The following is a 24,374-nucleotide window of genomic DNA, read 5'->3' as shown; positions in this document are numbered from 1 at the left end:
AAACCGCAGACTTTTCTAGCTTCACTCATTTTTGACAGAACCAAGTTAGGAGTATCAGGTCTCAGATCTTTTATCTTACACAAAAAAACAGATACTGAATTTATCTGCCTACAGTTTGCCCTTCTAAAGCCTCACCCACACGTTAGATTTTATAATATCACTAATACACATATACCTCAAATAACACTGTTTTAAGAACAAGCCATCCAGAACTCGAGACAAATGTGTCTTCTGACAGAGCAGTGACAGTACCTGTGCTTTCCAGGAGAAACCTTAAAAAGACACAGTGAGGTTATTGGAACTTACCACGACCAGGAATGTCCACCAAGTTAGGGAGGTGGCTTACAAACATTAACAAACGCCATTTCTGTCCCTTCCTTTGTGTGAGGCCGTGGATGTTGTGCAGCTCTGTGCCCAGTTATCAGGACTGTAACTACAGACCCTGAGAACTTGCATTTATAGTATTTCACCCACCGGAGAATGGGATGAGCAGACATTCTCTCTTGCAGGTTTGTGATGGGAAGGCGGGACTGGACACAAGCTGATGGTGGTAGTGCTCGCTTCCGAGTCCCACCAAGCCAGCTCTGCAGCGCGCAGAGTGACCTTGTCTGAGGAGGAGTGATAATTAACCTCCCTTGTTTCTTCAAACCTTGGCTTCAGTGCTGAATCCCAAATGCTTACAGCACGTCTGCTGCACCTCGCCTGCATCTTATCTCAAAGATGAAACAGCTCACACAACGCTTGTTTGCTGTCACCCCCACTTCAAAAGCAGCAATTAAAAAGTACAGCAATATGTAGCAAATTACCTTTTTCTTTTTTTTAAGCCATCCCACCTGGTATTTTGAGTTATCCTGGCCTGGACCCAACATGCTCCTTGGCAGCACAAGAGCACACCGCCATCTGCCTGTTCCTCCCGAAGGCTGCAGGGCCACCAGCGCACTCCTAGCAAGGAATGTGGGCACCCGGGACTCCAGTCTCAGAGGGACGGACAGATGGAAGGAAAGAAGGAGGGAGCAGGGAACAACTCTGCAAGCCTGGGACAGAGGGCACGGACAGCAAGCAGGCTCACCACTGACCCAAGTGCAGATTTCTGCAAAGTGCACAGAGCTAGGGTCTGCAGCAGGGCCATTTCAAACAAGACTATTTACTACTTAGAACACACCACAGGAAGACAGTGAATGCGTAAGGAAACGCATGCAAGTGAAGTAATTGCGAAACAGTAAGATTTCACAAATAAAACAATCAGCATTTATTGTTGTATTACAAAACACTTCATATTTTGGCAATATTTTACAGTTTATCCTTTTCCTTCTTAGGGCCTGCTGAAAAGGTATGGGGGGGGAAGGGGGGAAGAAAAGAGGAGAATGTTGAAATCAAGATTAAATTTCAATGTCTTGCTTAAAAAAAAAAATCCTCCCAAACCACCCCAGTCCCTCCCACCAAAATAAAAACCTAGTTTCACTCAGTTCCACTATCCAAAGAGGCCATGGGTGAAGCGGCAGGCAAAACTCTGGCAATTTCACTATCAAACGCATCAAGAAGACAAACAAAATATTCACAGTGGTCTTCAGTATGGTCTGTTGCGTTGATCATTTCTGAAATCATTTCTGAAAGGGAAATAAAAAGTTATAAGGAATCCCTTAAGCAAATCACAAATAGTGTCTTCAGCCAAACGTCTCTACACCGACTTCTGCGTATTCTTCTATGTTTAGATAGCCTTATCCAAAAACACTCACAGAACACCCTCAACAGGCAAACTGACTTATTTTCCCCGGAAGCTCCTATCTGTAATTAATATTTTTCAGAGCACAGTTGTGCGTGCACACATAAACAACACTTTTCCCACAGTCCCCATCAATTCCACAGTCTGCACGCTATGCAACCAAGCAAGGACACAGAAACTGCTTACCTTCCTCCCATTTTACCACCATAGCCACCTCCCCGATCACCGCCTCTGCCCCCACGCCCTCGATATCCTCTTTCTCCTCCATAGCCACCTCTCCCACGAAAATCTGGAGGAAAATGCAAACCGACACATCAGCCAGGTTCTTCCAAAAGCCGCAGATGTCATTAACACTTTGGAAGAGATGAGGTTGTTTTGACCAATCTTTTACGCACCTCCTGATGGACGTGAATCTTCTGGTCTGGGATCACCACACTGGTTGCAAGAATTCCTGCGAGCGAAGTTCATATTACCACAGACCCTGGAAAAGACAAGGAGTCCCAGATTTGAGCTGCCAAGCAACTCAGAGAGCATACACGAAACACCGCTGCTAAATTAAAATGACACTTACGGGTTAGGACAAACCCAATCACCATTTTTGGGTTCCCCACTTCTACCCTGGAAGCCCCCACCTCTTCCATATCCACCTCGTGAACCTGTAGACAAAATTATAATCAGAATAAAGGAGGGGAAGCGTCTATGACCTATACATGAGTAATGTTTATTAAGGACTGTTACTGGCTTCAGAACGCATGCGACAGACAGACTTTCCAGGTGGAAGCAAGAGTAAGTGTTTAATGTAAATATACCCCTACTAGGCAAGCCTCTGAAGCCACAGTAGGCACTGTGAAAGAAACAGGTAGGGCCAATGACATAAAATTGTAGTACTGCAGAATTCATCATCCACTAGCTGATTTTCTACTAGCTACAAGACAGCTAGCAAGACTTGGGCAAACGACAACAGAAGTTCCAGTCACGACTAAATCTCAACACCATTCGATGTCCTGAAGTTAATGTATCTGCATAGCTGAAATACCCATCTTCATATGGACAGATTTACAACTTGGGCAGATGGGGAAAGATAAGAAGCAAGGACAGCATGTGGTGGCCAGAAAAAATTTTCATAATTTCTTTTCCAGCAGCAAAAGTAAATTTGATCTACTTTAATTGCCAAGGGGTAAACATAAACCCACTATGTGCATTAATAAAATTTCATAAAGATTTAGCGATACATAATATCGATCATATAAGGCCAGACTTAGTCACAGAACAAAAATTTAACAACAAAAAAAAATCTGTCCGGATTAATGCCAGGATGCATCTGACACAAGCATAGGGACAACACAGTTCTTGCTTTCGACATCAAAAAGATTAAGAACTTTTATGCCAGCTGAAGTTCTTGAAGAATCATTTTTTTGTCAGCCTACAAAACTGCTGGATTTAAGAACTAGTATCAGTTGACAGCCGCCGCACAAAGCATGCTTCCTGTAAAATGGTAATAAATATCCAGTGGGCTACTGACAAAATTGTTCTATGCAGCGAATTAGGGAGATTAACATCTGTTTAATTACAGGAGTCAGACATCCAACTGCTGCTCTACGTCAGCAGTAGTTGAATAATTTACCCTGCTTAATACCATCCAGAAATCAGAGTATCTCAAGGCTTTGCTGTAGTAACCAAATACTCACTGCGACTTCACACCTATATATGTGGAACCTGGACAGCCTCAACATCATTGTTACACTATCTCTTAAAAGCAGTGCTGAGACATGATCTGGAGACTTTCCAGTTCAAAAGCAAAGCATAAATTCTGCGCCGTGCAAGAGAGATTACAGTTTATTTAACTTGGTTCTATCCTTGTTACTCCCTTTCATGGCAGAATCCCAAAGGCCCATATACTTTGACGAATCACAGCTTTAAAGCCAACTTCTCTTTTATAAACCAACAACAGTTAAAAAGCATTTAACTATGCAAAACCAAAGATTCTACAGGTTTTAGTCCCACCTCGACGTCCACCGCCTCCACCTCCTCTCATGAATTCAGGCCTTCTAGTTGCGAAAGAAACTTTGATAACATTGCCATTGAATTCTTTTCCTGTGGAGAGACAGAAAGTGAGAAGAAGATCAATACAGCTCCCAACAACACAGCAGCAAGTTCAGGACAGAAGTGATTTGTACATACAGACTGAATACAAAGCTCTGAAGACACAGGGAGTCTGAAGTAAATCTCTTATTTTTGGAAGTACTGGTCCAAATGTTAGATGGCAAACACCGAAGCACTTGCTAGGTTCTCCATAAACCCATAGATATTTCTCTTAATTTAAATGTGATCTATAAGCTGCAATTTAACTAGACACATAACGTTTAAAAGATTTTTCTTGTGTTGATGGATAAGTAGTTCGGATTTTAGAACTCTGTTTGTCCTTCCCCCAAGTCAGGCAACAGGGCTTTTGTACACTTCAGCAGCCAGAACAAAAGTTACACTCCCAAGTAGGTGCAAACCATGAACTTTTTAAATACAAAGTCTCAGTTCTTCATAGATACAAGGTTTATCACAGAACAGACAGGACTGCATAGGTGCCTAACATAGTCATATTTACTTTACCCTCCAAAACAAGTCAACTAGCATCTTATTAGCAAAACAGAAACCATCAAATAGCATGCCGTGACAGATTTTTTACGCGCTATCATTTCACACCAGATGCAGAGTATGTATTTTTGCTTCTGCCCAGTATTATTAAAATTCTGTGAACACAGAAGGTCACAGGAGCAGGCACTTCCCCACCCCTCCAAGTTTACTACTACAAAAAAGCATCACTGTATTTCCTGCAGAGTTCTGTATCAATGTATTTCTGGGATCTGCTCTCTTCCTCCACTGAACTGGTAATTAAAAAATTCTTGTTCTTCACTGCATATATACAAGCACTTGGCACAGGATTGCCATAACCATTGCCAAACTCTAAAAATGCTACCACAACACTAATAATACCAATACTAACACTGTAGGAAATCTTTCCAGCCGCCGACACAGGTTACAGCTCTATTGGAGGTTACGCTCTCCCGAGTGACATGAATACCATCGCTCGTACTTTGTGCAGGGATGACTGAGGTACAGCAGCAAACCCTAGCAGTTTCATTACACATTTTTGGTCTTTATCACCAGCTGCTGTTCCAGTGAACGAGACAGAAAGCCAGCAAACACAAAATACCACGAAACAGAAGTCTTTGTGGAAAAAACAAAACAGAACGAAAGGCAAATAAAAAAAAAAGCCAAACAAAAAGTAGCATGGGGTCCCCAATGGGGTTATCGATGTGCTTCTTCCGCTGCTTGTTAGACTCATAAACAACAAAAAGAACAGGTACTCTCACCCACCGTCAAACCAGTCAATTGCTGCTTTAGCAGAAGGAGGATCATCAAAAGACACCGTTGCTTCTCCCTTTGGTTTGCCAGTATCCTTATCTGTATAAAGATTTATCATAGGTTTGCCAGTCTTTTTGTTCGTCTGAAAAGAAAGGTTGTACACTTGGCATACAAGAAATACTGGTAAAGCCAGTTCACAGCATAAACTGTAACCGCTAAGTATCACCGGAAAGAAGATTCTCTTGGAGCTAGCCTGCAGAAACAGATGCTTTTGACTGAGGGATACTGACTGGCTGCTCTCCATGAAGTAATGACAGGCCTAGTTCTCACAAAAATTGAGGTCAAGTGCAGGAAGCCCTAATTTAGAATTGCAGAAACAGAAGAAACAGCCATAGAACACAGAAGCATACATGCTGAAGGATGAGGGTAGTACAATGGACAGAGCGTCACTGTTAAGGGTTAGAAAGACTAAAGAAGAGATATGAAGCAATCTAAATGTCACTAGAAGAAAGCTGCTAGTGCTGCCAGCTTACAAATGAGCTGTCATCTGGGAACCCAGATAAAAATACTATCTACAACTGCTGGGGAGTGAGAGCGAGCATCTGCCTTGAATGATACCAGTACATTTCCCATACAGTAGCTCCGCAAGTTCTCTTCCTTCTTACCAATGATTTCTCACTTCACGTACCTTTATAATACCAATTTGTTTGAAATAGTCTGCCACTTGATCTGTTGAAACATCCTCTCCAAGTCCTTGCACGAAGATAGTGTTGTTATCAGAGTTGTCAGACTCTGAATCTACAAAAAAATAAGTGACATTAACCATGCATTTTTGTGGCAGCAACAGACACAACATTTTAAGCTCAGGTCCATCCTGCCCAGTAGCAGACCCTGAAATCCCAAAGACTTCTTGCGTGAAACAGAAGATGAGCAGAGAGCACAATTTTGAATTTAACACCATCAGCTTCAAAAATGCATGCACAGCACCTTCAGACGCTGCAGTACATCAGAGACCGAATACATTCAACTGCTGACACGCAACTCGTCCACGCAGCCAGGACATCCAAACCCAAACTGATGTATGTTTTAAATAACGCAAGTTTAGCACAAGCGTTAGGGCAGTGAAAGCAGCTGCTCAGCTCAAGCAGATTCAAAGTTCATCAGCAAATTCTTACTTGCTGCATGAAAAGACATCCAAACATTCACATGCACTTCAATAAAATAAATTTCTTTCAAGGCAGACAAGCTTTAGCTAAATTTCTTTTTGCCCATGGGAATTGCAGCCACATCCATCTTTCTAGACATACATTTTAAAAGCAATGACCCAAGAGCTACAATCCACTCCCACCCACTGCTCATTTTCTTACCAGCATCTGATCTCGGTCCATAATCCCTCTGACCTATGAAATAGTTTGTTTTTTTTTTTTAAAAAAAAAAAAAAAAAAAAAAGAAAAAGACTATTTTTAGCAAAACATTTTCAAGCTACTTTTTTAGACACAAGAAAATATTTAAAGTATGTATGTAATGCATCTAAGATCTAAAACATTAACCAGAGATCTAGAATGTTTAGATTAAAACATTCAACAGAAGGTGTCTGTAGGACGTTAACGTGTTCTTTAACTTGCAGCATGTGGCAGTTGCCACACTGATGCTATGCTGGTGTTGTCTTGCAAATGCTGGTTGTCAGATCACCAAGCAGTTTACCACGTTTTGGGTTGGTTTTTTTTTAATACCTCTAGTACCTTTCTAAGAAGCATTTGTAACAAAAATTAAAAAAAGAAAATAAAAGAAAATTCCGGTGAATGTCACTGTCTCCACAAATTCTTTCATGCAATTTGACAAAGTAGAAATCCAGTTTATTGCTAAAAGTTTGGCTATTAAAACTCATGAACACACCAGCCTCACCAAAACACTATAATGCTTCTACTAGATAGTAACAAGATATTGGTGGCTTTTAGATTTATAAAGAATTTCCACTGAAACATTTTTGGATACTCGGCACTTACCACCGTAATTTTTGAAGCCACCACGGTCACCACCACTGCAGAGGAAAAATTGAAGAAATGATTTCTTCCTTAAGTCTCTATGTGCTGAGCCCAAGGCTCAATCTACAGTTAACTGATCACAAGTTGAGAGTTACCGTCTAGCAGCTAAAGCACCATCTCTATGTTCTCCTCACTATTCATTCATGTTCAAAGATTAAGTTACATGAAAGTGAATAATCTCACAGGGTGCTGCACTGGAGCAGAGAAGCCCTAGAGAGTATTTTAAACTAACCATACACATGTCGTCGTTTCAATACTTTCTCCCATCCCAGCAGCCCAAATGACTGCTATTAAAACCCGGGTTTTAAAACAGAAACATTATTTTCATGAAGGTTAATGAGCTTTAATTGTAGATGTAATTGCTACTTTGGAATAATTAGTACTTTAGTCCTTTCCTAGAAGTAAGAAGAGCTGAAGTTAATTAACCTCCATTGTTATGCATTTCTATACAGGGGACAAATTAGCAGTACCAGCCATTCTCTGAGAGAGGGTCGGTGGGGACCTACTGTACTATCAGCACTTGGCATTACAGAGAAGGTGTGTGTATGTGAGCTTCAAAAGCAGAGGCCGTGAAGTTTTATTTCATTCATTCTGAAACCTGTGGCACAAAATGTAGACCAAGTTAAGAGATGACACACATCAATTTTCAAAGGTTAGAAGGGGATTTTAAACAGGACATTACACCTCCAATCACGTGCATGAAAATAAACCCTCACTCTTTTCAATGTAAATGTTCATGCTAGTAGGATTTTCCACATCAGCATTTTTAATTGCATCCATGTTATGAACACGATATAATCAATATTCAAAGCCTTCAGGAAAAATACGACCACTGGATTTTTCAGAAAGTCAGTAACCAAGTGTCTCAAACTGCCATGTACAACTGCCTGCTTGCCCTCCTTCCCATGGGGGACACAACTGCCACCTGAAAATTAGGCAGGTTCCCCTAATCCTGACAGCCGCCACGCTCAGCAGCTCAGATAAAACCAGAGTAAGTTCAAACCCTGAAGCAGAGGGCTATCTCCAGACTCTGGAACTACTGTGCCAGTACGAGCAGCCTCTTCACCAACGCGCTTTACATCCACAAGTCACTCCAGGCTTTAATGCAGTCTATCTGCCAACACATCAGAGTCCAAACACGGGACACAAGCACCCCAGCAAAAGGCAATGAAATTAAATTAGGGAGTGACTTCTTTGGCACTCTGTATCTGTTTTCTGTTACAGCAAATGCAAAGCCATAAATGGGAGGTACTGCTTACTTAACATTTATGAGATAAAATCTGCCCAAAGTGAGGGTCAAATCAGAAATAAGCTTTCAACCGGTATTATCAAAATTGGATTTAGAGAGGCAGTATTTGAAGGGTGACTGACATTCTGTGACAGTATGTATATGGAGTGTTAGATGTTTGTCATGACAGACTACCACTTTCACTGGGACTTTTCTTAAAATAAATTTCTGTGGCAGATTTTAAATTGTTTCTCCACAGAAAAAACTCGAATGCTAAACTGCAGTGTCATTTACTCATCGTAATTCATTCTGCTCATTAAAGAGGTCAAAGGAATGAATTTTATAGGCAACATCAGAGCCGGTCTTCATTCAAGGCTGGCTACTTTCAAGTACTGCTGATAACACAAAGGTGATCATAAAATTGACTGTAAATATCTTTCTGCCACCTCCAATTCATTTCAGCTAAAAAAACCCCCTTCATTCTAACACAACAACTTTCAGTAGGATGCTTGCTCTTCTAGGGTTGTAACTCAGAAATAACAAGAGTGAAAACATCATCATGGAAATGTTACCCAAGTTCTCCAACCCTAGATTCTGGTCCCAATTCATAAGGACAGCATTATCCCAAACATGTATGTTTTCTGATTTAAAAGTATACAGCAGCAGAGACATAAATTAGAAAACCCAACAATCTAAAAATATACAGAAAGTAAGTTTGTGATCAACACAGCCAGGACTTTACAGCAAGGGAGGATTTTGCTAAGATACTGGGGTAAAAATGTGTGCATCACGACTCTGGGAAGTGACAGAGTTGGAGATAAAAAACGTAAAGGAAGTCCTAGTCAAATGACTATGTTATACAGTAGTTCTGCACCCCGCACTAACAAGTGCAACCCACAATTTTCAATTAGCTTTTAAATTAATGTCTGTAGAAACATGTTTTCGCGCAAGCATGCTTCAGCATGTTATCTTCTGCTTAGTCTCACACGACCAACCCAACAAAAACCTGCATCAATTCAGTGACAGATACCTTTGATGACAGATTAATGCTTTCCTCCATTTTTAAGTCACATTTCATGTGTGATTTATAAAGCTGCAGTGTGTTACCTTCCTGAGATCGCTGGGCAGAGCTACCCAAGATCCCCAGGAGGCATATGGATATGCTGCAGCAAGTGAAGTCAAACACAGAAACTGGTTGCAAGCAGCTGATTTCACAGTCTGAGATTTAGATTTACCCCTCACTGAGACCCAAAATACAGGTCTCAATGTCAGCAACTGAATTATCTCCCACACTATCGTCATAGAACATGTGGAAAACAGAACTGTAGCGTTTCACAGTCTACTGCTTTACCAGTCTTGCACACAAACCAAACAGACAGGTGACCAGATGGAGTCTGGAGTTTCAACATCCTATGTTAGAATCACCAACAGCCTGCTACAATTTAGCAATGCCACTGACAAAAATAATAAAACAAAAGACTGAACTGCAAGCAGCCAGAATGCATACGTGGCATCATTCATAGTGACAAATACTTACTGCTATGAAAGAAACATCTTCAGATGTTCTTTTCTCCCTATACTCAGTCATATATTTAAATATCACCTACTTGAGCGTAAATGGAGTTCATCTGAGCATTGCTCACTTCAGCTGGGAATAACTCTTTGAATTAAAGGCACAGTTACATGGAGAGCTCAATACTACAGATACAAGAAACATACTTAAAAAAAGTGATCAGATATTGGCAGAGGTAGCACTAAAAATTCAGGACCAAATTTCAGCCTCCAACATGTATCTATGTCTCGCCACGCGTGTGGGAGTTACACAAGAATGTATTTTTACAAACAAGAAACGAATGCTTAGTGCACCAATAGAGTCGCTGACAGATGGTCTGGTTTTTTGCTGCCTATATTTATTGCCTCTGTTCATGTTTTTCCAAAATCTATATAAGACTAACCTCAAGCATATACATTACAAGTCAAAATATTAATTCTGAGCACAAACCACACTGCTGTAAAAACCATTTGCACTAAGCTGTAGTTTCCTTATATCACAGCAAGCTGATCCCCACTCATAATAGCTAATACAGCAATTCTGCTGCGTAGGTAACTTTTGTTTGTAGTACATAAACATCAAATCTGCACAAGAAGAAAACAAACAAATCTATGCTTAGCAAAGTTAGGATTTCTATGACAAATCCTAACGCAATGCTAAATCCTTTTCTAAACTGCATCTAGGTAGTTCCACCAACACAGACTGTGTGAGCAGACTCAAAGGCAAAGCCTCTCCCACGTAATCCAGACTCCAAAAGAAGGGCAGAGTCGCAGGTACAGCTGCGCGACTGCCTGAACGGCTTTCCCAAGACGAGAGAAAACAAACCTGCTTTCTGTTGCTACGGTATTCCCATGTATTTGTTTAACCAAAACAATTCAGTTCCACAACCACAACGAGCAATTAATTTCTTACCTTGCAGATGAGGACTCTAACAAAAAGGTGACTTATTCTGCAAGGAAACTTGGATGAATAACTTAGATTAAATCTCTGTAATCTCAAGACCTGGTACCTGCTTTCTAACCAAAAGAGCTCAAAGATGAGACTCTTCTACTATGGGTATTAAAAAAAGAAAAGATTTTGCCACTTAGAGAAAATACAAATTAGTGAGATCATCCATTTTTCAAGCTTCAAAATGAAAGGGTGGAAAAATTCCACTAAAATCCCAAAAGACATAATTCAAGACCATTAAAAAAAAATCTAAAGAATAATTTTGAAAGCCAAAGTTACAAGATTAAAAAGTGAACATCTGACGCACACGAGAATTATTGTTCTCTATTGTAACAATATCAGCTCGGGAATCTGAACAGTAATTTCTCAAAAAACATTTCCTTCTCAGTGCTGCATTACTTTGCACAGACACCAAAGAAAAACGAGTGCAGAAAGCATTTACCACAGTACATATTCAAGTCATTCCAGTATTCAGAATAATGATTCATACCTTAACACTACCAACTGTTTGAAGTACTTTTATAAAGGTTATTCAAAGAAATGAAAGCTCTCAAAATGTAAAAATGCTAATTCAATTTTGCCCCAAGTATCCCAGAATAATTTTTTGCACTTGCAGACTGCTCTGAGAGGTCTTGCATGCAGGATAAGTTTTCAGAGGCCAACGCAACTCGCAAGAATCTCGCGGGAGAACTGATGCTGCAGCCAAAGTCCCTGTATCACAAGTACAGGGCGGCAGCAAGTCAGCGATGACGCTTGTGAACAGGATGCGCTGATGGCCCAGCACGACGGCAGATTAGGAAATGCAGCTGTCAGAACACCGACGACTGGGTGTCTTACCCGTGAACAGCAAGCTGCAACAAGTTCTCCCTGCACTGCAACACCAGTCAAGACAAAGTTTTTATTACTAGCTAACACAGAAGGGATTCATACGCTATGGTCTCCAGTTAGCTACTAAATATTTTTTTCAAAAGGAACAATTTTTCTGTGTGTTGACAGAGCTCATCTTCACGTTATTTTCTAACCACTACAAAAACCAAACCCTACATTATTACAGCAGTACAAATACCTGTGCAGACAAGATTTTTAGATTATTTCTGATGGCTATAGAATTTCCACAAATCAGTGTTAAGCATTACAAAGTAACTGAAGTAAATAACTGAGAATGGTAACTAGTCACTGGAGATAAACTTGACATTCCTACACAAGCTGCTTTTCGGAAAAAACAAAAAAAAATAAACCCCAGGAAAAAAAACCAAAAAACCCTACCCTGAAACCTCCCATTTTCACAGGGCTCAACACAATTTCTTACCTTATTAGAAGTTGTTTTCCCCTTGATTACAGAGTTTGTTATTTAATTTAACTTTTTACACTTTTCTAACAAGCATGACCTTGGTAAAATATGTATGTCAGAAGCAGAATCCTCCATCATAATTATGCAGGAAGACTGAATAAACAACACTGTAGTTTCAGAAAAATTTCACTGCAAATGGCATTAAAGACGGTTTCACTTAAGAGAAGCAGACAGACTTCCTAATAAATGCCTTCCCACTTCGCTGTATTTTTCCCCACTTCTCCATTCACCTCCTCGCTTTTCCTTCTTTCGGCTTTCAAGTCCACTGATGTACGATTATCTACATGCATGTGTGAATAAAATTTTTCTTACATTTTGGAAAAATTTGAGAAGAGGCTTTATTTTCACAGACATTAATTTACCTTACTTTATCTTGCAAAGAAAGCAGTTTCTTTCAAAGTGATAAAATCTACCAAAAGTATGTTTTTTGAAGCTCACATTCATTCCTCTTATTGGAAAGGGCTCAGCTACAAACGATTTTAAAAAACCCATATTTCATCATAGGAATACAGAAAACCCTCAGCCACATAGAAAAGATAATTTAAAAAAAAATATGTTCAGTTTTAACTGAAAATGAACTTCAACTTTACTTTACTAGTGAAGTTTATAGCATATAAAACCCCAGCAAACTGTACCATAAAAGAACTATTAATACACTTTTGTAATTATGCTACCACACCTAATTAGGATATATAGGGTCCACCTACATCATCAAAACAGCAAGCCATGAAGTACAATTTGGGAGCACCTTAGAGGCAGGAAAATTTTAAATATGGTTTAAAAATAAATACTTTAAAAAGTAATCATGTCTTCATACACTGTTGGATTATTTCACCTAAATTAGATCAGTTTGAACAAACAGCAGAGTATAATCAGAGTTCTTCATCTGGAGTTCTAGCAATAACCCAGAACTGTGCGGCCTGTTAAAGGCCAAGTGGTGCTGACAAGCAACGCTTCACAGCTCACTGGAAGCGTCAACGTTCTTACTTTGCATCCCTGAGCACTCTCCACCCTCAACCATTTCACAGAGGTTAATAAAGGGAAGCCAACTGTGATAGTTTATTAAGAAATAATAATATCATCTGGTCTAATTCAACAGGATTTAAAGTGAAGGTCCCAGTCTCTCAGACCTAGGCATGAAATCATCTGCAAGCACAAAATTAAACATGTGCATAAATTTTCTTGACAGGAACAGCGCCCAAGGCAACTGCAGAAGGGGTAACAGCATTGTTAGTCTTTAAAATTTACTTAAAATAAACGTGTGTAGACTAACGGCTAAACCAGTAACAAAAACTGTATTTTAACAGTTGGGGACAATCTTTTTAGTAGAGACAGCAGTGACAGGACGAGGGGTAATGGTTTTAAACTAAAACAGGGTAGGTTTAGGCTGGATATAAGGAAGAAATTCTTTACAATGAGGGTTGTGAAACACTGGAACGGGTTGCCCAGAGAGGTAGTGGAGGCCCCATCCCTGGTAACATTCAAGACCAGGTTGGACAGGGCTCTGAGCAACCTGATCTAGTTAGTGGTGTCCCTGCTCGCTGCGGGGGGGTTGGACTAGATGACCTCTAGGGGTCCCTTCCGACCCAAAACTTTCTATGATTCTATGAACAGAAGTTTAAAATGGCGAAAAACAGTAAAGCACAAGAAATCTTATTACTAAATTATTCCTAAATCATTTAGGAAGCACAAAAATAATTAGCCAACATTAGTGTAATGATGTGTCACTGTAATGTGAAAATACTTCCCTGCTAAAATGTTAGCTACACATTTATAAAACTTTCTGAATGCCTGCCTGTTGGTTTTCTTGTAATCGAAAACGAATTTTTACAGGTTTTAAAATATCTTATTTCAAGGGACAGGCTCAGGCAGTTTTTTTACTGCTACTCATGTAAACATAGTGCAGCTATGTGTCATAACATTCAAATGCTTGGTCTCCATCTATCTGAACCTAACGCTTTTCCTAGGCAAAACGCATTTCTGTGCGGTGCAGAAAGGTTTAACATTAGAAACATTCCATTTTTGAAAATCTAATTCTGAACCACATTAGGAATAGACATATAGTAAACAAAAGTTTAAAACGGCTAAATAATAAGAAACAAGGGTAAGGAACTGCAGGCACTGGAATGAGGTCACTTACCTATATCCAGACATATGACCTCTTCCATCCATGTCATATCCCCCTCTACCTCCTCCCTGTGACCCGCCATATCCTCTATTATCTTCTCCATACCTACTCTTTTCACGACGATCATCTAAAGGAATGAGTAAAACAAATCAAAACATGAGTAAGTTGTAGTGCAAACTGCAGTGAAAATTCCCACCCCACAATTCCTCCCCCCAGCCCTGGTCTGCTATTTAAATCTGGAACGCATCAACTCCGAAACCTCTCTTACATTATCTATACCACAAACTAATGGAGCAAAATCTGATTTGTTCCAGTTCTCTCCCTTGGCTTCCAGGGCCACAAGGTATCTCGGAGTGTAAACACTCTGTACTTTAATCACACTCCATTTTCCAATCATTAAACACATACTGTCTAAAATACACTTCTCATTCTACTTCCATATAGCCTTCCCAGTTTGCAAAAGACATCACTGAAGACACAACAAGGGTAAAGAGCGTGGGCTGTGCCGCTTGTGTGAAGTTACTTCAAAAAAGCATTGATCTTAAACTTCTCATTTCCTCCTATCTCAGAATTCACCTACACAGCATAAAGCTGGAATGTGAAAAGTGCAAAAGTTCTTCATGACTGATGAAGACATGTCACCCTCATGCAGGAAGAAGGTTTGAAATAGGTTAGGAAGAAAATTCCATGTAGAATTTGCAGAACTCAGGGAGACGGATTGTGCCAGGCGGCCTCCAACAAATGAAACTGCAACAATTTGGGGGCCCCAACAGTCTGTCATCTCTGCACAATGTTTCAAGTCTTAATAAAGAAAACATTCCCCAAGAATATCAACATGGAAAAAGAGCTTTAACTGTTCATCAGATCATCTGTCTGTGGAAGGAAATCCAACTATTTCACAGTGTTTCTGCTCAATTTTATTAGCCAATACTGAATTCAACCTGCGAATTTTACCTTGGCTGTTGTGGCTATAGCTTCCCTTCTGAGACTGGTAGGATTGCTGAGAATGGCCATATGAGCTTTGGTGCTGGTTATAGCCTGACTTTTGGTCATAAGAGCTCTGGTGGCCATAGCCCGACTGCTGGTCATATGAGCCCTGGTGGCCATAGCCCGACTGCTGGTCATATGAGCTTGACTGCTGGTCATAAGAGTCTTGGTTTTGTCCATAGCTTGACTGCTGGTCATAAGAGCTTTGGTGCTGACCATAGTTTGACTTTTGTTCATAAGAGCCTCTTCCACTTAAAATAAACAGAATTTGTATTAATAGCTAAATGTTCACAGAACAGAGAGCAAAATAATGGCTGATAATTCATGACATTGCTAAAATTTCCTAGTCACAGTTACCTCCCAGTCACTACTGCCATACAGATATGAAAATACTCTATGTTTCGTCTCTGTTGGGATGTATCCAGCTTCCAGTAAAAGCAAGACAGAAAACTGTATGTTACCATGGCTTTCAAGACATCCTGTTTCCACTGTAAATGTAACTTAAGAACATCACTTCCTTACATATCCCAGTACAATGCTTGCTTTCTCCCCTCTACCCAGTAGCATGACAATGGCTGACGGACAGCCCATGACCTGCTAGCTGCCAAATCCTTCCTTACAGATCTGCAGGGAAGACATCAACTGCTCATGTTGTATTGTGCAGCTGACACTTCTGCCTACAAAAAAAAAAAAAATCCCAAAATTTTGCTTTTACTGAGTTGCAGCCTGTCTTTTTCTGGGTGTTCTACCATTTGGTCAAGAACTTTAACTCTTACGACATTCTCTAACATAGTAGCAGCTCTTCCCACTTTAGTGTCACCTACATATACTATCCCACCAGCTGGCACCAGAAACATTGACCAATATCAAACCTAGGATATTCGAAAACAACGTGGGTGTACTTCGGAGAGGGAGTCATAACTCTTCTCTGACTAGTAACAACTTTACAGCCACCACAAGGGAATCTCACCCACACCATACTTCCCAGCATGCAACACAGAAACAGAAGTATTTCGAAAACCTAGATATATGAGAGAATAGTTCCAGTTGGGTTACCCTTTCACAGTAAGGCATTGTACAGATTTATGAGAAGTAAATTGCACCCAGGAAACACTGGCTGTCACTCACACCTTTGTTTTTCCCCTGGGTACTCAGTTGCAGCTTAAGTGTATTATTTTTTCAGTAACCGAAATTAATCACTGACCTCTGCCACCCTTTCTTCTCTTCCTCCTCCCTGCTTCCACTCTTTTTCAAGAAACGAGGCACTACAGTTGCCACTCTCCAGTCTTTGGCAATCTTACTTGCTAGCCAAAATGTCTCAGAAAAACAAACAAAATCTAAGTGCCTATAGAAAGCTTCCAACAGCTTTTCAAAGCACTCTTCAGATAAAGTCATCGCGTCCAACCAATCTAAAACACCTCATCTGTGTAAATACCATCTAATCTGCTCCCTCCAATATTCTAGCCTAGATCTTAGCTTTAATATAACTAATCTCAGGGGCAAAAAGAGTGTGAAGATTTTTGTAAATATCTTCAGTTCAGAAAAAGTCAGCTTCGCTTTAGCCTTTGCACCATCACCAACTAAGAAAGCATCGTTGAGAGCATCCACTATTTGCTGATTTTTCTTCATTCCCCCCCTTAAGATGCGAGAGCTACAATTTTGTGGTCATCCTCTTCAAAGCTGCTGTAATTTAATTTCTCAGTTTCTCCTTACTTGTTACAACCACACATTGAAAAGTTTCCCTTCAATGTCTTTTTTTCATTTTCTTGGTCAAAACCAACTTGTTGGAGTATCTATGCCCTGCTGCATTTTTTCCCCTCTAGATGTCTACAGAGTTAAAAACTACTTTATTGCCTAGTCCTGTACCTTTGTACAGCTCTAATAAATGCTCAGAAAACCAAGCAAATCAAAACTTAACCATGTTCCTTCCTTCTTTAGGGATGTGAAAAAGACACTGGGTGACAGCACCTACTGCTGACAGATTAAAACTTTGCTTGTTTATATTACGAAGTTTTGTAATAATAGCTATAAAAAACAGAAACTAAGTACAGGTCTGCTGAAGTCCAGATTATCAGCTTGCAAACAAATACAAAAATATTTGGACCTTGGACACAAGAATGAAGTTTAGTATATGACTGTGTATTTTGAAAAGGTCACATGGTCCTCAATAAAGATCTAATGCAAGCAGTAACCTTGGGGTGTATACATGAAGCTTGTAAATTAGATAATGAAGATATTCTAGCACCAAGTGGCCTTGTAAGCCGTTACAGGAAGTTGGGTTGTATTTTCCATCACACTTTAAAAGTTGTATCGTTAATCCTCCTGAAACTGATCTGAGTAAAACAACACTGAACAAGCAAAACACATTTATAATAGTGTAAATCACTGAATCGGACTGCAGCACGTATACGTGCATTTAAGTTACTGATAATGATATAAAGACACGATGTTTTGAGAATCCTACTTCTTAAATGATATTACTGAATCCCTTCCTTTTCTTTCACCATGAAAACGCATTCTAAGTCAGATAAGAAGTCTGCACATCTAACAGCAGCTAAGAAATTCCTTGCTAACAGCGTATTTGAAGTTAATAAAGAGTACTGTAAGTTTATACAAAAGAATGTGACTGGAGAGGTAGTTGATCTATCTTTTTCTTCATCAAAATACTACCAAGTCCATTCTTCACTGTAGTCACTATCCACAGACTTTCTAAAGTGTATCGCCCTGTACAACTTGACTTCAGAACAAACGCATTCATGCTTCTCATGTAAAGAAATATTCTTCCCTTGCCTCCCATTTCTTTCAGGTATTAAAAATGTCTTAAGAATGTGGATTTTCAGATGTTTTTTCTTTTCTTAGCAATGATAGAAGGAAATTTGTTACAGCTCTAGTTAAGAATGTACAACTACTACACAGTAGTTCAAATCGATACTGTTATTCTCAACTTCCTTACCCTCTAGACGACCCTTTCTGCTGCCCCTGACTGCCGTAAGACTGCTGGTTGTATGAGCTCTGATTCTGATTTTCATAACTGGATTCATCATCGTATCCCTGGGAATCTTGTCCATAACCTGGAAATTGACAAAGAAAATTTTTAGTAAATATTCACATTTTAATTACTGCCAATGAATGTAACAAGCTAGCCAAACCTGTTTGATTTTGTCCATAGTTCCCATGATAGCTTCCATAGTTCTGTCCGTAGGAGGAATTATCTCCACTCTGCCCATAACCAGAATAGCCCTGCAATTTAAAGAACATACTCAAACGAGTGTAACTTCCACAGAGGATAATGGTAGTTTTCCTTTGCTAGACACGACCGCAAACATCAAGCACAGCTGAGAATGGACTTCTTCCTGGCCCACACACGGTCACACACAAACAATTATTTTCACTCAGGGAACATCTGCTTTGAAAGACACAATGCTTTTTTTCAGCTTACCTGTGTTTGTCCATAATTTTGACTGCTCTGATTGCCATAGGACGAGTAACTGTAAGAGAAAAATGCGTTTAGTAAATGCTTACAGTGCCCTCCAAGTGGGTTGGAAAGTAAAGGTATTTTTGGTGTTATTTTAAGTTTCTGTTCACTCCAAAATAGTTGTTTAATCCAAGTACTGCAATTATAGGCATATTAGCAATACATCAATAAAATAACAGTTACTATAGCTGACCGGCAGAAGACAGGTGAGCTTATTTTAATTTCTGCTCTGTTTCAAGTGCACGTTTAAAGTACATGAAAGTCAGGCTTATTGTAATTGGACACATTCTTCAAATCACTGAAAACATTACTGTATGAAACCAAGGCATTTTAAGTTTTTCAGTATATTGTCCCAAAGTTAATTATATTTTAATCAATTACTGTCAGCTTGGTGTTTGCTGGAGTACTCCAACATCACCATCATCAAAAAACACACCAGCTTTAGATTACACTTACGCCTTATTCTGCCACTTTAGGACTTCAAGAACTGACAGAAGAACCATGTGCTGAAACTCATATCATACTCACGTATAAACTCCAACTCACACAGTGCTATGTGCATAGAACCTTGTGACTTTCATTAGCACAGTCAGTATTAGCTGTGATTTTCATGCTCCCATAAAAACACTTGCTTTTCACCGATTGAAATACTCCCCCCAAACTCACAGCTATTTTATGAACTGGCTTTTACATTTCACAATTACAAACAGTCATCAGAGGCTTTTAACAAAAATTTCCCTCTAATAGGAAAATAAAATGGAAAAATAAAATTTTATATGTACATGGCCCATCATCTTCATACGTGTATGGCCTTTGACTAAAACCTTAGTGAACAGCTTAGGGCAGTCATACGAAAAATATTTCTCTATATTCATGACATTTTAAAAGTTCTTACTACTAAAAGATGTCATTCCAATTCAAACCTGCGTATTGTCTTCCATTCAGGAATATAATTTTTTCTTCCTATTTTACAAGATCTTAATAAAGGCTCAGGGCAGCAAGCTTTCTGCACCTGTAACTCCAAAAATGTACCAACACTGTATCATGCCCAAAGATTCAAACGTCATGCTGGGAATCCTAAACGGCCTTTTATTTTGCAGATTTAATTGCTAACAGCAAAAAAAACCCCACACATACCTCTGCTGGCCCCCAGACTGACTGTAACTTCCAGAATCTAGAAAAGAAGTAAGTCATATTGAGAACTTCTAATTAACATTTTATTCTTGTATTTACTATAAGAGGAAGAAATCTGGGGAGAGTGAGAAAGGTTCAAGTGCACTGGACAATGCAGCTACTTTCCCTGTAGAATAAGACAGTTTCCTCTTTATTAACAAAAAAGAAAGTGCTAAGACTGGAAGAACAGGAGCACAGAAGCACAGGGCGCGGGGGACAACACAGGTACAGCCACTCAGAACTTTCTTTCTGAAGGATCTGAATTGCATTTTCAAGGCATCTCTTAAAACATTCGGGACAGCGCAGCCAAACAGAATGCAACAGCTTAAGTACTCAAGCGAAGCTAAGTACATCAGCCCTACTGAACCCCTTTTTAAGATGCCTTAAGAAAACTCTGCCTAGTAAAAGGACACAGACACAGGCGGAATGTGGAGATGTAAAATCAGGGATGGAGGAACATGACACTTCCCTTCTCTCATCCTGCACAAGGAGAAACATTACTGGTAGCTCAAACCATGCCAGAATTAATTCATTTACACTCAACACAAGTTGTCCAGGCAGGTACTAGGAATACTATTTCCAACTAACATAAAAAGTTATCAGAAAAATTTATTCTTGAAACACATTGGAAGAATGTGGATTTCAAAACAGAACTGCAAGTTGAAAAGAAAAAAAGAAAAATCACTGAAATCATTTCACTTCTATTTAAAGTAAAGCATCTAATTTGTAAAAGCTACCAATGTTACAAAAAACCCTACTACCCGCTAGCTAGAATTCAGTTCTTAAACAGGGTGCTATGTCTTTATGGATTTACCTTATCACACTATTTTATCTCATTAATTGCACAATGATGGATTTCCTTCTCTTCTGCAAAACTGCAAACTTTTATGCATTAAAAGCTCTTACTATAGAGGGCAAAACACACATTCCTACAGGTTTAGTTTCCCTCACATGTGACAGATGCAGACACACAGAACACACAGGCGCTGCTTCATCAACCTCAGACCCTTCAGAATTCAGTCGGTGGTGAGCAGGCTTCACCTCTCCAGCAATACCCACACGCCCCAAGCTGCTCTGCGCCCTGCCAGCTTCTTAGCCACACGGACTCTGCCGATCTCGCTTTCTGTGCGGGAGTCTCAACTCCTCTTGACATTCTTGCGTGAAATTGCCACCTTCTTGTCAAAACCCAAACACTCTTCCCTCCCCTAGCAGCCTCAACAGTACTGTCACTCTGGGTAACAGCCCTGTAATTTTCCTGTTCCTTTCAAATCACTTCAAGAATTTGTACAAATATTGTGGTGCCGAGGTCTAATAACTACCAAGAACTACTCTGTTTTCATTCCTGATTTCAGTCTGTCCCCTGCTCACTCTCTCTAACCTCTAAACCTAGAACTGACTAAAAAACTGAAACCAAGAGTAAATTACAATGCAGGGTAAACATCATAAACTATAAATGACTATAACAATTTTCCAATCAAAACACACATCAAAACTGCCGAAAGTCTGCTCATTATACCTCTCTTATCTAGTTGCAAATCCAGTCCTGCCAGTATTTACACATATACTTCAACACCAGCATATGTACTTTCAAGACAAGGTTATCACCTAAGCTATTCAAACATGAAGACCCATTTTTAACGGTAAAGTACCTCCTCAAGGCAATAAAAAGCATCAAACTTCATATTCTGTAACATTTACCAAAAGCTGAGATGAAATAACATTTCATTTCAGAGGTCCTACAAAGCCTTTTAACTCAGATGTGAAATACGCTCCTCCTTTTGCTCTGCTACACAAATATTTCCATTGACTTTTCCTAATGAGAATAATTTTTTTAGAAGTGCAACTCAGACATGTTTACTGTTTTTAACAAGATGAAGATCAATTTTTTTTTACATTATTTCAAGTTAAATGATCACAAAGATTACTATTAAATAGGTAACAGCATTTTTAAACAGTGCTTTTACTCAAAAATTTATATGCCATTAATGCCACTAATTAAAACAAATATTAATGGTTTTATTCGAAAGAATTCTTGAGTAAGGATGCAATTAGCTACACACTGAAGGACAACATTTAATTCTCCTTGGCTTCTCCCTTAGGAAATTCTGCTAAATCACAAAATATTGGAAAAAAGTTTGAAAGTAACCAGCTAAGGAGCCTGTAAAAAATGAATACATGGAATCGGAGGAACTTCCTTTATTTCTATGTTTTTCTACATCCTTTGTTTGACCTTTCGGTGGGCTCAACGGGGATAACAGTCTAAGTATTTTCGGAAACAACAGATAGTTTATTCTGTAAATTCTTGGATACGTGGACATTTTTTCTGAATGTTTAAAAAGCTCCTGGAAGAATTTCCTGTGAATGAAGTGGGGCATTGCAGACCAGTCATCTTGCACTGCTCAGGAAGCTTATTCCTAAAACAGAAGAATCTGCTGTGAACCTTTGAAAACTGAAGTTCTCATACAAAGAAATTCATATAAAGAAGCAGCATTGCTTCTGTAGTATTCTCAACAGAAAAACAAACTCATGTTTGAACATCATCATAGAGTAAAAACAGAGGAGACGCTCAGGTGCTTGACTGGTAAGTATTTGAGGTCTCGGAAGAAAGTGGGTTTAGTTTACTGCCACACTTTGCTCACTCATGGTCTGCAGTCATTTTACAGTACCTTTGGACATGGTTTCTTCTCATGGTAAAGAGCTGTTCCTTGCACTAAAGGATTCGTTCAACATACCTGGCTTTGTTTTGGTTTTATTCTCTAGCATTCACACATGTAACATGAGACAACACTAAAATGGCTCAACCCTACCAAACCATGGCTTGCTCCACAAAGCGCACACAGCCCCAGAACTCCTTCTCCTATTCTGGCGTACGCTACCTATCCACAGCTTCGCAGGGGCATCGTGGCTGGTGGGACCGAAACCTTTTCACCTCAAATGGGATGAAGAAGCAGCAACAGAGTGCTCGGAGAAGCCATCAGGGACAGCAGATAGCCCATCTCCACGCTCAACTAGAGCCCTCCGTCGGGAAAAGAATTACAGCCGCATGGGGCGGGGGGGCTCTGAAGCTACCCCCTCCCCTACGCTGGCACCCTCAGGGGGCTGCCAAAGCAGAATGCAGAGCAGATGCAGCAGACACTGGGACACAAAGTGGGGTGCGGAAGACCCAAGGGAGGGGGTGTTTGCAGCCCATGAGGGTGTTGACCCAAGGGGGAGAGCACAAACCACGCTGTGGGGAGCGGCACGAGCGACATCTCACCCCGGGGGGGGGGGGGGGGGGGGGGGGAGGGACGACACACACACACGGACAGACAGACGACCCAAAGGGGGGCCACGACCCAGAAGCGGGGGGCTTGCACCTCACAGCCGGGGGGGGGGGGGAGGGATACAGGGCCCTACAGAGGGGAGAGATGATCCAAAAGGGCACCCACACCTCACACCCGGGGGGGCTGTGGCACAACCCAAAGGGGGTCTCACACGCCGGGGGGGGGGGGGGGGGGGGGGGGGCTAGCCCCACAGCGGGGTGCCGACACCCCACGCAGCACCAGAGCGGGCGGCCCCGACGGCACCCTGCCCCCACCTCCCCACTGCGACACGGGGGGGGCGTGGCCGGACTGACCCCGCCCCCGGCCACAAAGAGGCGGGGCTCTCGGGGAGGGAGCAAGGCCTCGCTCGGAAAGGGGGCGTGGCTCTCGGGGGCGTGGTTCCCCTCCCCCTCTCCGCCTGAGGCACGGTAAACGGGGGTGAGGGAGAAGGAGGCGGGGGTATGAGGGAGAAGGGGCCGCGTCTCCCCCCCCCTAACATGGCCGCGGCCTTTTCCACCTGCGCCACATGGCGCTCGCCCACCCTCTCGCGCCCACCACACCCGCGCGCTTGGCGACGGGAAGCGGAGCCGCCGCCACCGCCGCCCCCTCAGCCCGCCGGGCCTGGAAGCACCTACCCGAAGCCATGGCGGCGGCGGCCGCTAACCGGGCTGAGGGAAAGGGAGGGGAGAGGAAAGAGCGAGCGAGAGAGGGAGAAAGACCAAGCGCCGCGCCGGCCGCGCGCACACTGAAGCACCCGCAGCTCGCGCGGACTGCGGGGCCCAGCAGCCAATCGGCGCGCTCGGCGCCTACCACCCGCGCGGGGAAGGGAGGGGGAGGAAGGGCCGTACCAAGTCAACGCGGGAGCGGGGGGGGGGGGGGTGTGCTCGGCGCTGTACGGCGTGCTGGGCGGTACGGGGCTGTGCAGTGCGGGCGGGAATGGTTTAAAAGATTGAATTAGTTTAATTAATAAACACGCAGGGCGTGGTCGGGGTGCGGAGAGGGAAAGCGGGGGGGCTGCATCGCCATTTGGGCCAGAGAGTGTTTCAAGCTTTGGAAAAGAGAATTCGCCGTGCCAAACTTCGCAGCAGGCTGGGCAATAAAA

General features: G+C 41.3%; 1 protein-coding gene across 2 annotated transcripts; it reads right to left on the bottom strand.

The window, feature by feature from the left end:
- Nucleotides 1-1,225: 1,225 nt before the first annotated feature.
- Nucleotides 1,226-24,040, bottom strand: TAF15 (TATA-box binding protein associated factor 15). 2 transcript variants are annotated; one of them, XM_075440077.1, is made up of 16 exons: nucleotides 23,908-24,039; nucleotides 19,935-19,971; nucleotides 18,762-18,810; nucleotides 18,472-18,562; nucleotides 18,276-18,393; nucleotides 15,290-15,573; nucleotides 14,348-14,462; nucleotides 7,090-7,124; nucleotides 6,451-6,483; nucleotides 5,772-5,881; nucleotides 5,096-5,225; nucleotides 3,728-3,817; nucleotides 2,295-2,379; nucleotides 2,119-2,204; nucleotides 1,910-2,012; nucleotides 1,226-1,607 (listed from the first exon to the last, which is right to left on the bottom strand). In XM_075440077.1, exons 1-16 carry the CDS (start codon nucleotides 23,915-23,917, stop codon nucleotides 1,568-1,570), a joined length of 1,416 nt encoding a protein of 471 aa, XP_075296192.1. In that variant the 5' UTR covers nucleotides 23,918-24,039; the 3' UTR covers nucleotides 1,226-1,567. The 2 variants fall into 2 exon arrangements, with proteins under 2 accessions (XP_075296192.1, XP_075296194.1); XM_075440079.1 differs by lacking the exon at nucleotides 7,090-7,124 and having other exon boundaries at nucleotides 23,908-24,040.
- Nucleotides 24,041-24,374: the final 334 nt, after the last annotated feature.

Source organism: Opisthocomus hoazin, chromosome 20 (genome assembly GCF_030867145.1).
Source record: "Opisthocomus hoazin isolate bOpiHoa1 chromosome 20, bOpiHoa1.hap1, whole genome shotgun sequence".
In the NCBI taxonomy this organism is placed as follows: domain Eukaryota; kingdom Metazoa; phylum Chordata; class Aves; order Opisthocomiformes; family Opisthocomidae; genus Opisthocomus; species Opisthocomus hoazin.
The sequence above is the reverse complement of the archived record's forward strand: the minus strand, read 5'-3'. Positions and strand labels throughout refer to the sequence as shown.

Bases quoted from the DNA above. Each gene is read 5' to 3' on its own strand.
- TAF15 (XM_075440077.1), bottom strand. The intron at 18,563-18,761 runs GTAAGCTGAAAA...TTTAAATTGCAG, and splicing joins AAAATTATGGACAAACACAG to GGCTATTCTGGTTATGGGCA. The intron at 7,125-14,347 runs GTAAGTGACCTC...TTTCCTCTGCAG, and splicing joins GGTCATATGTCTGGATATAG to TGGTGGTGACCGTGGTGGCT.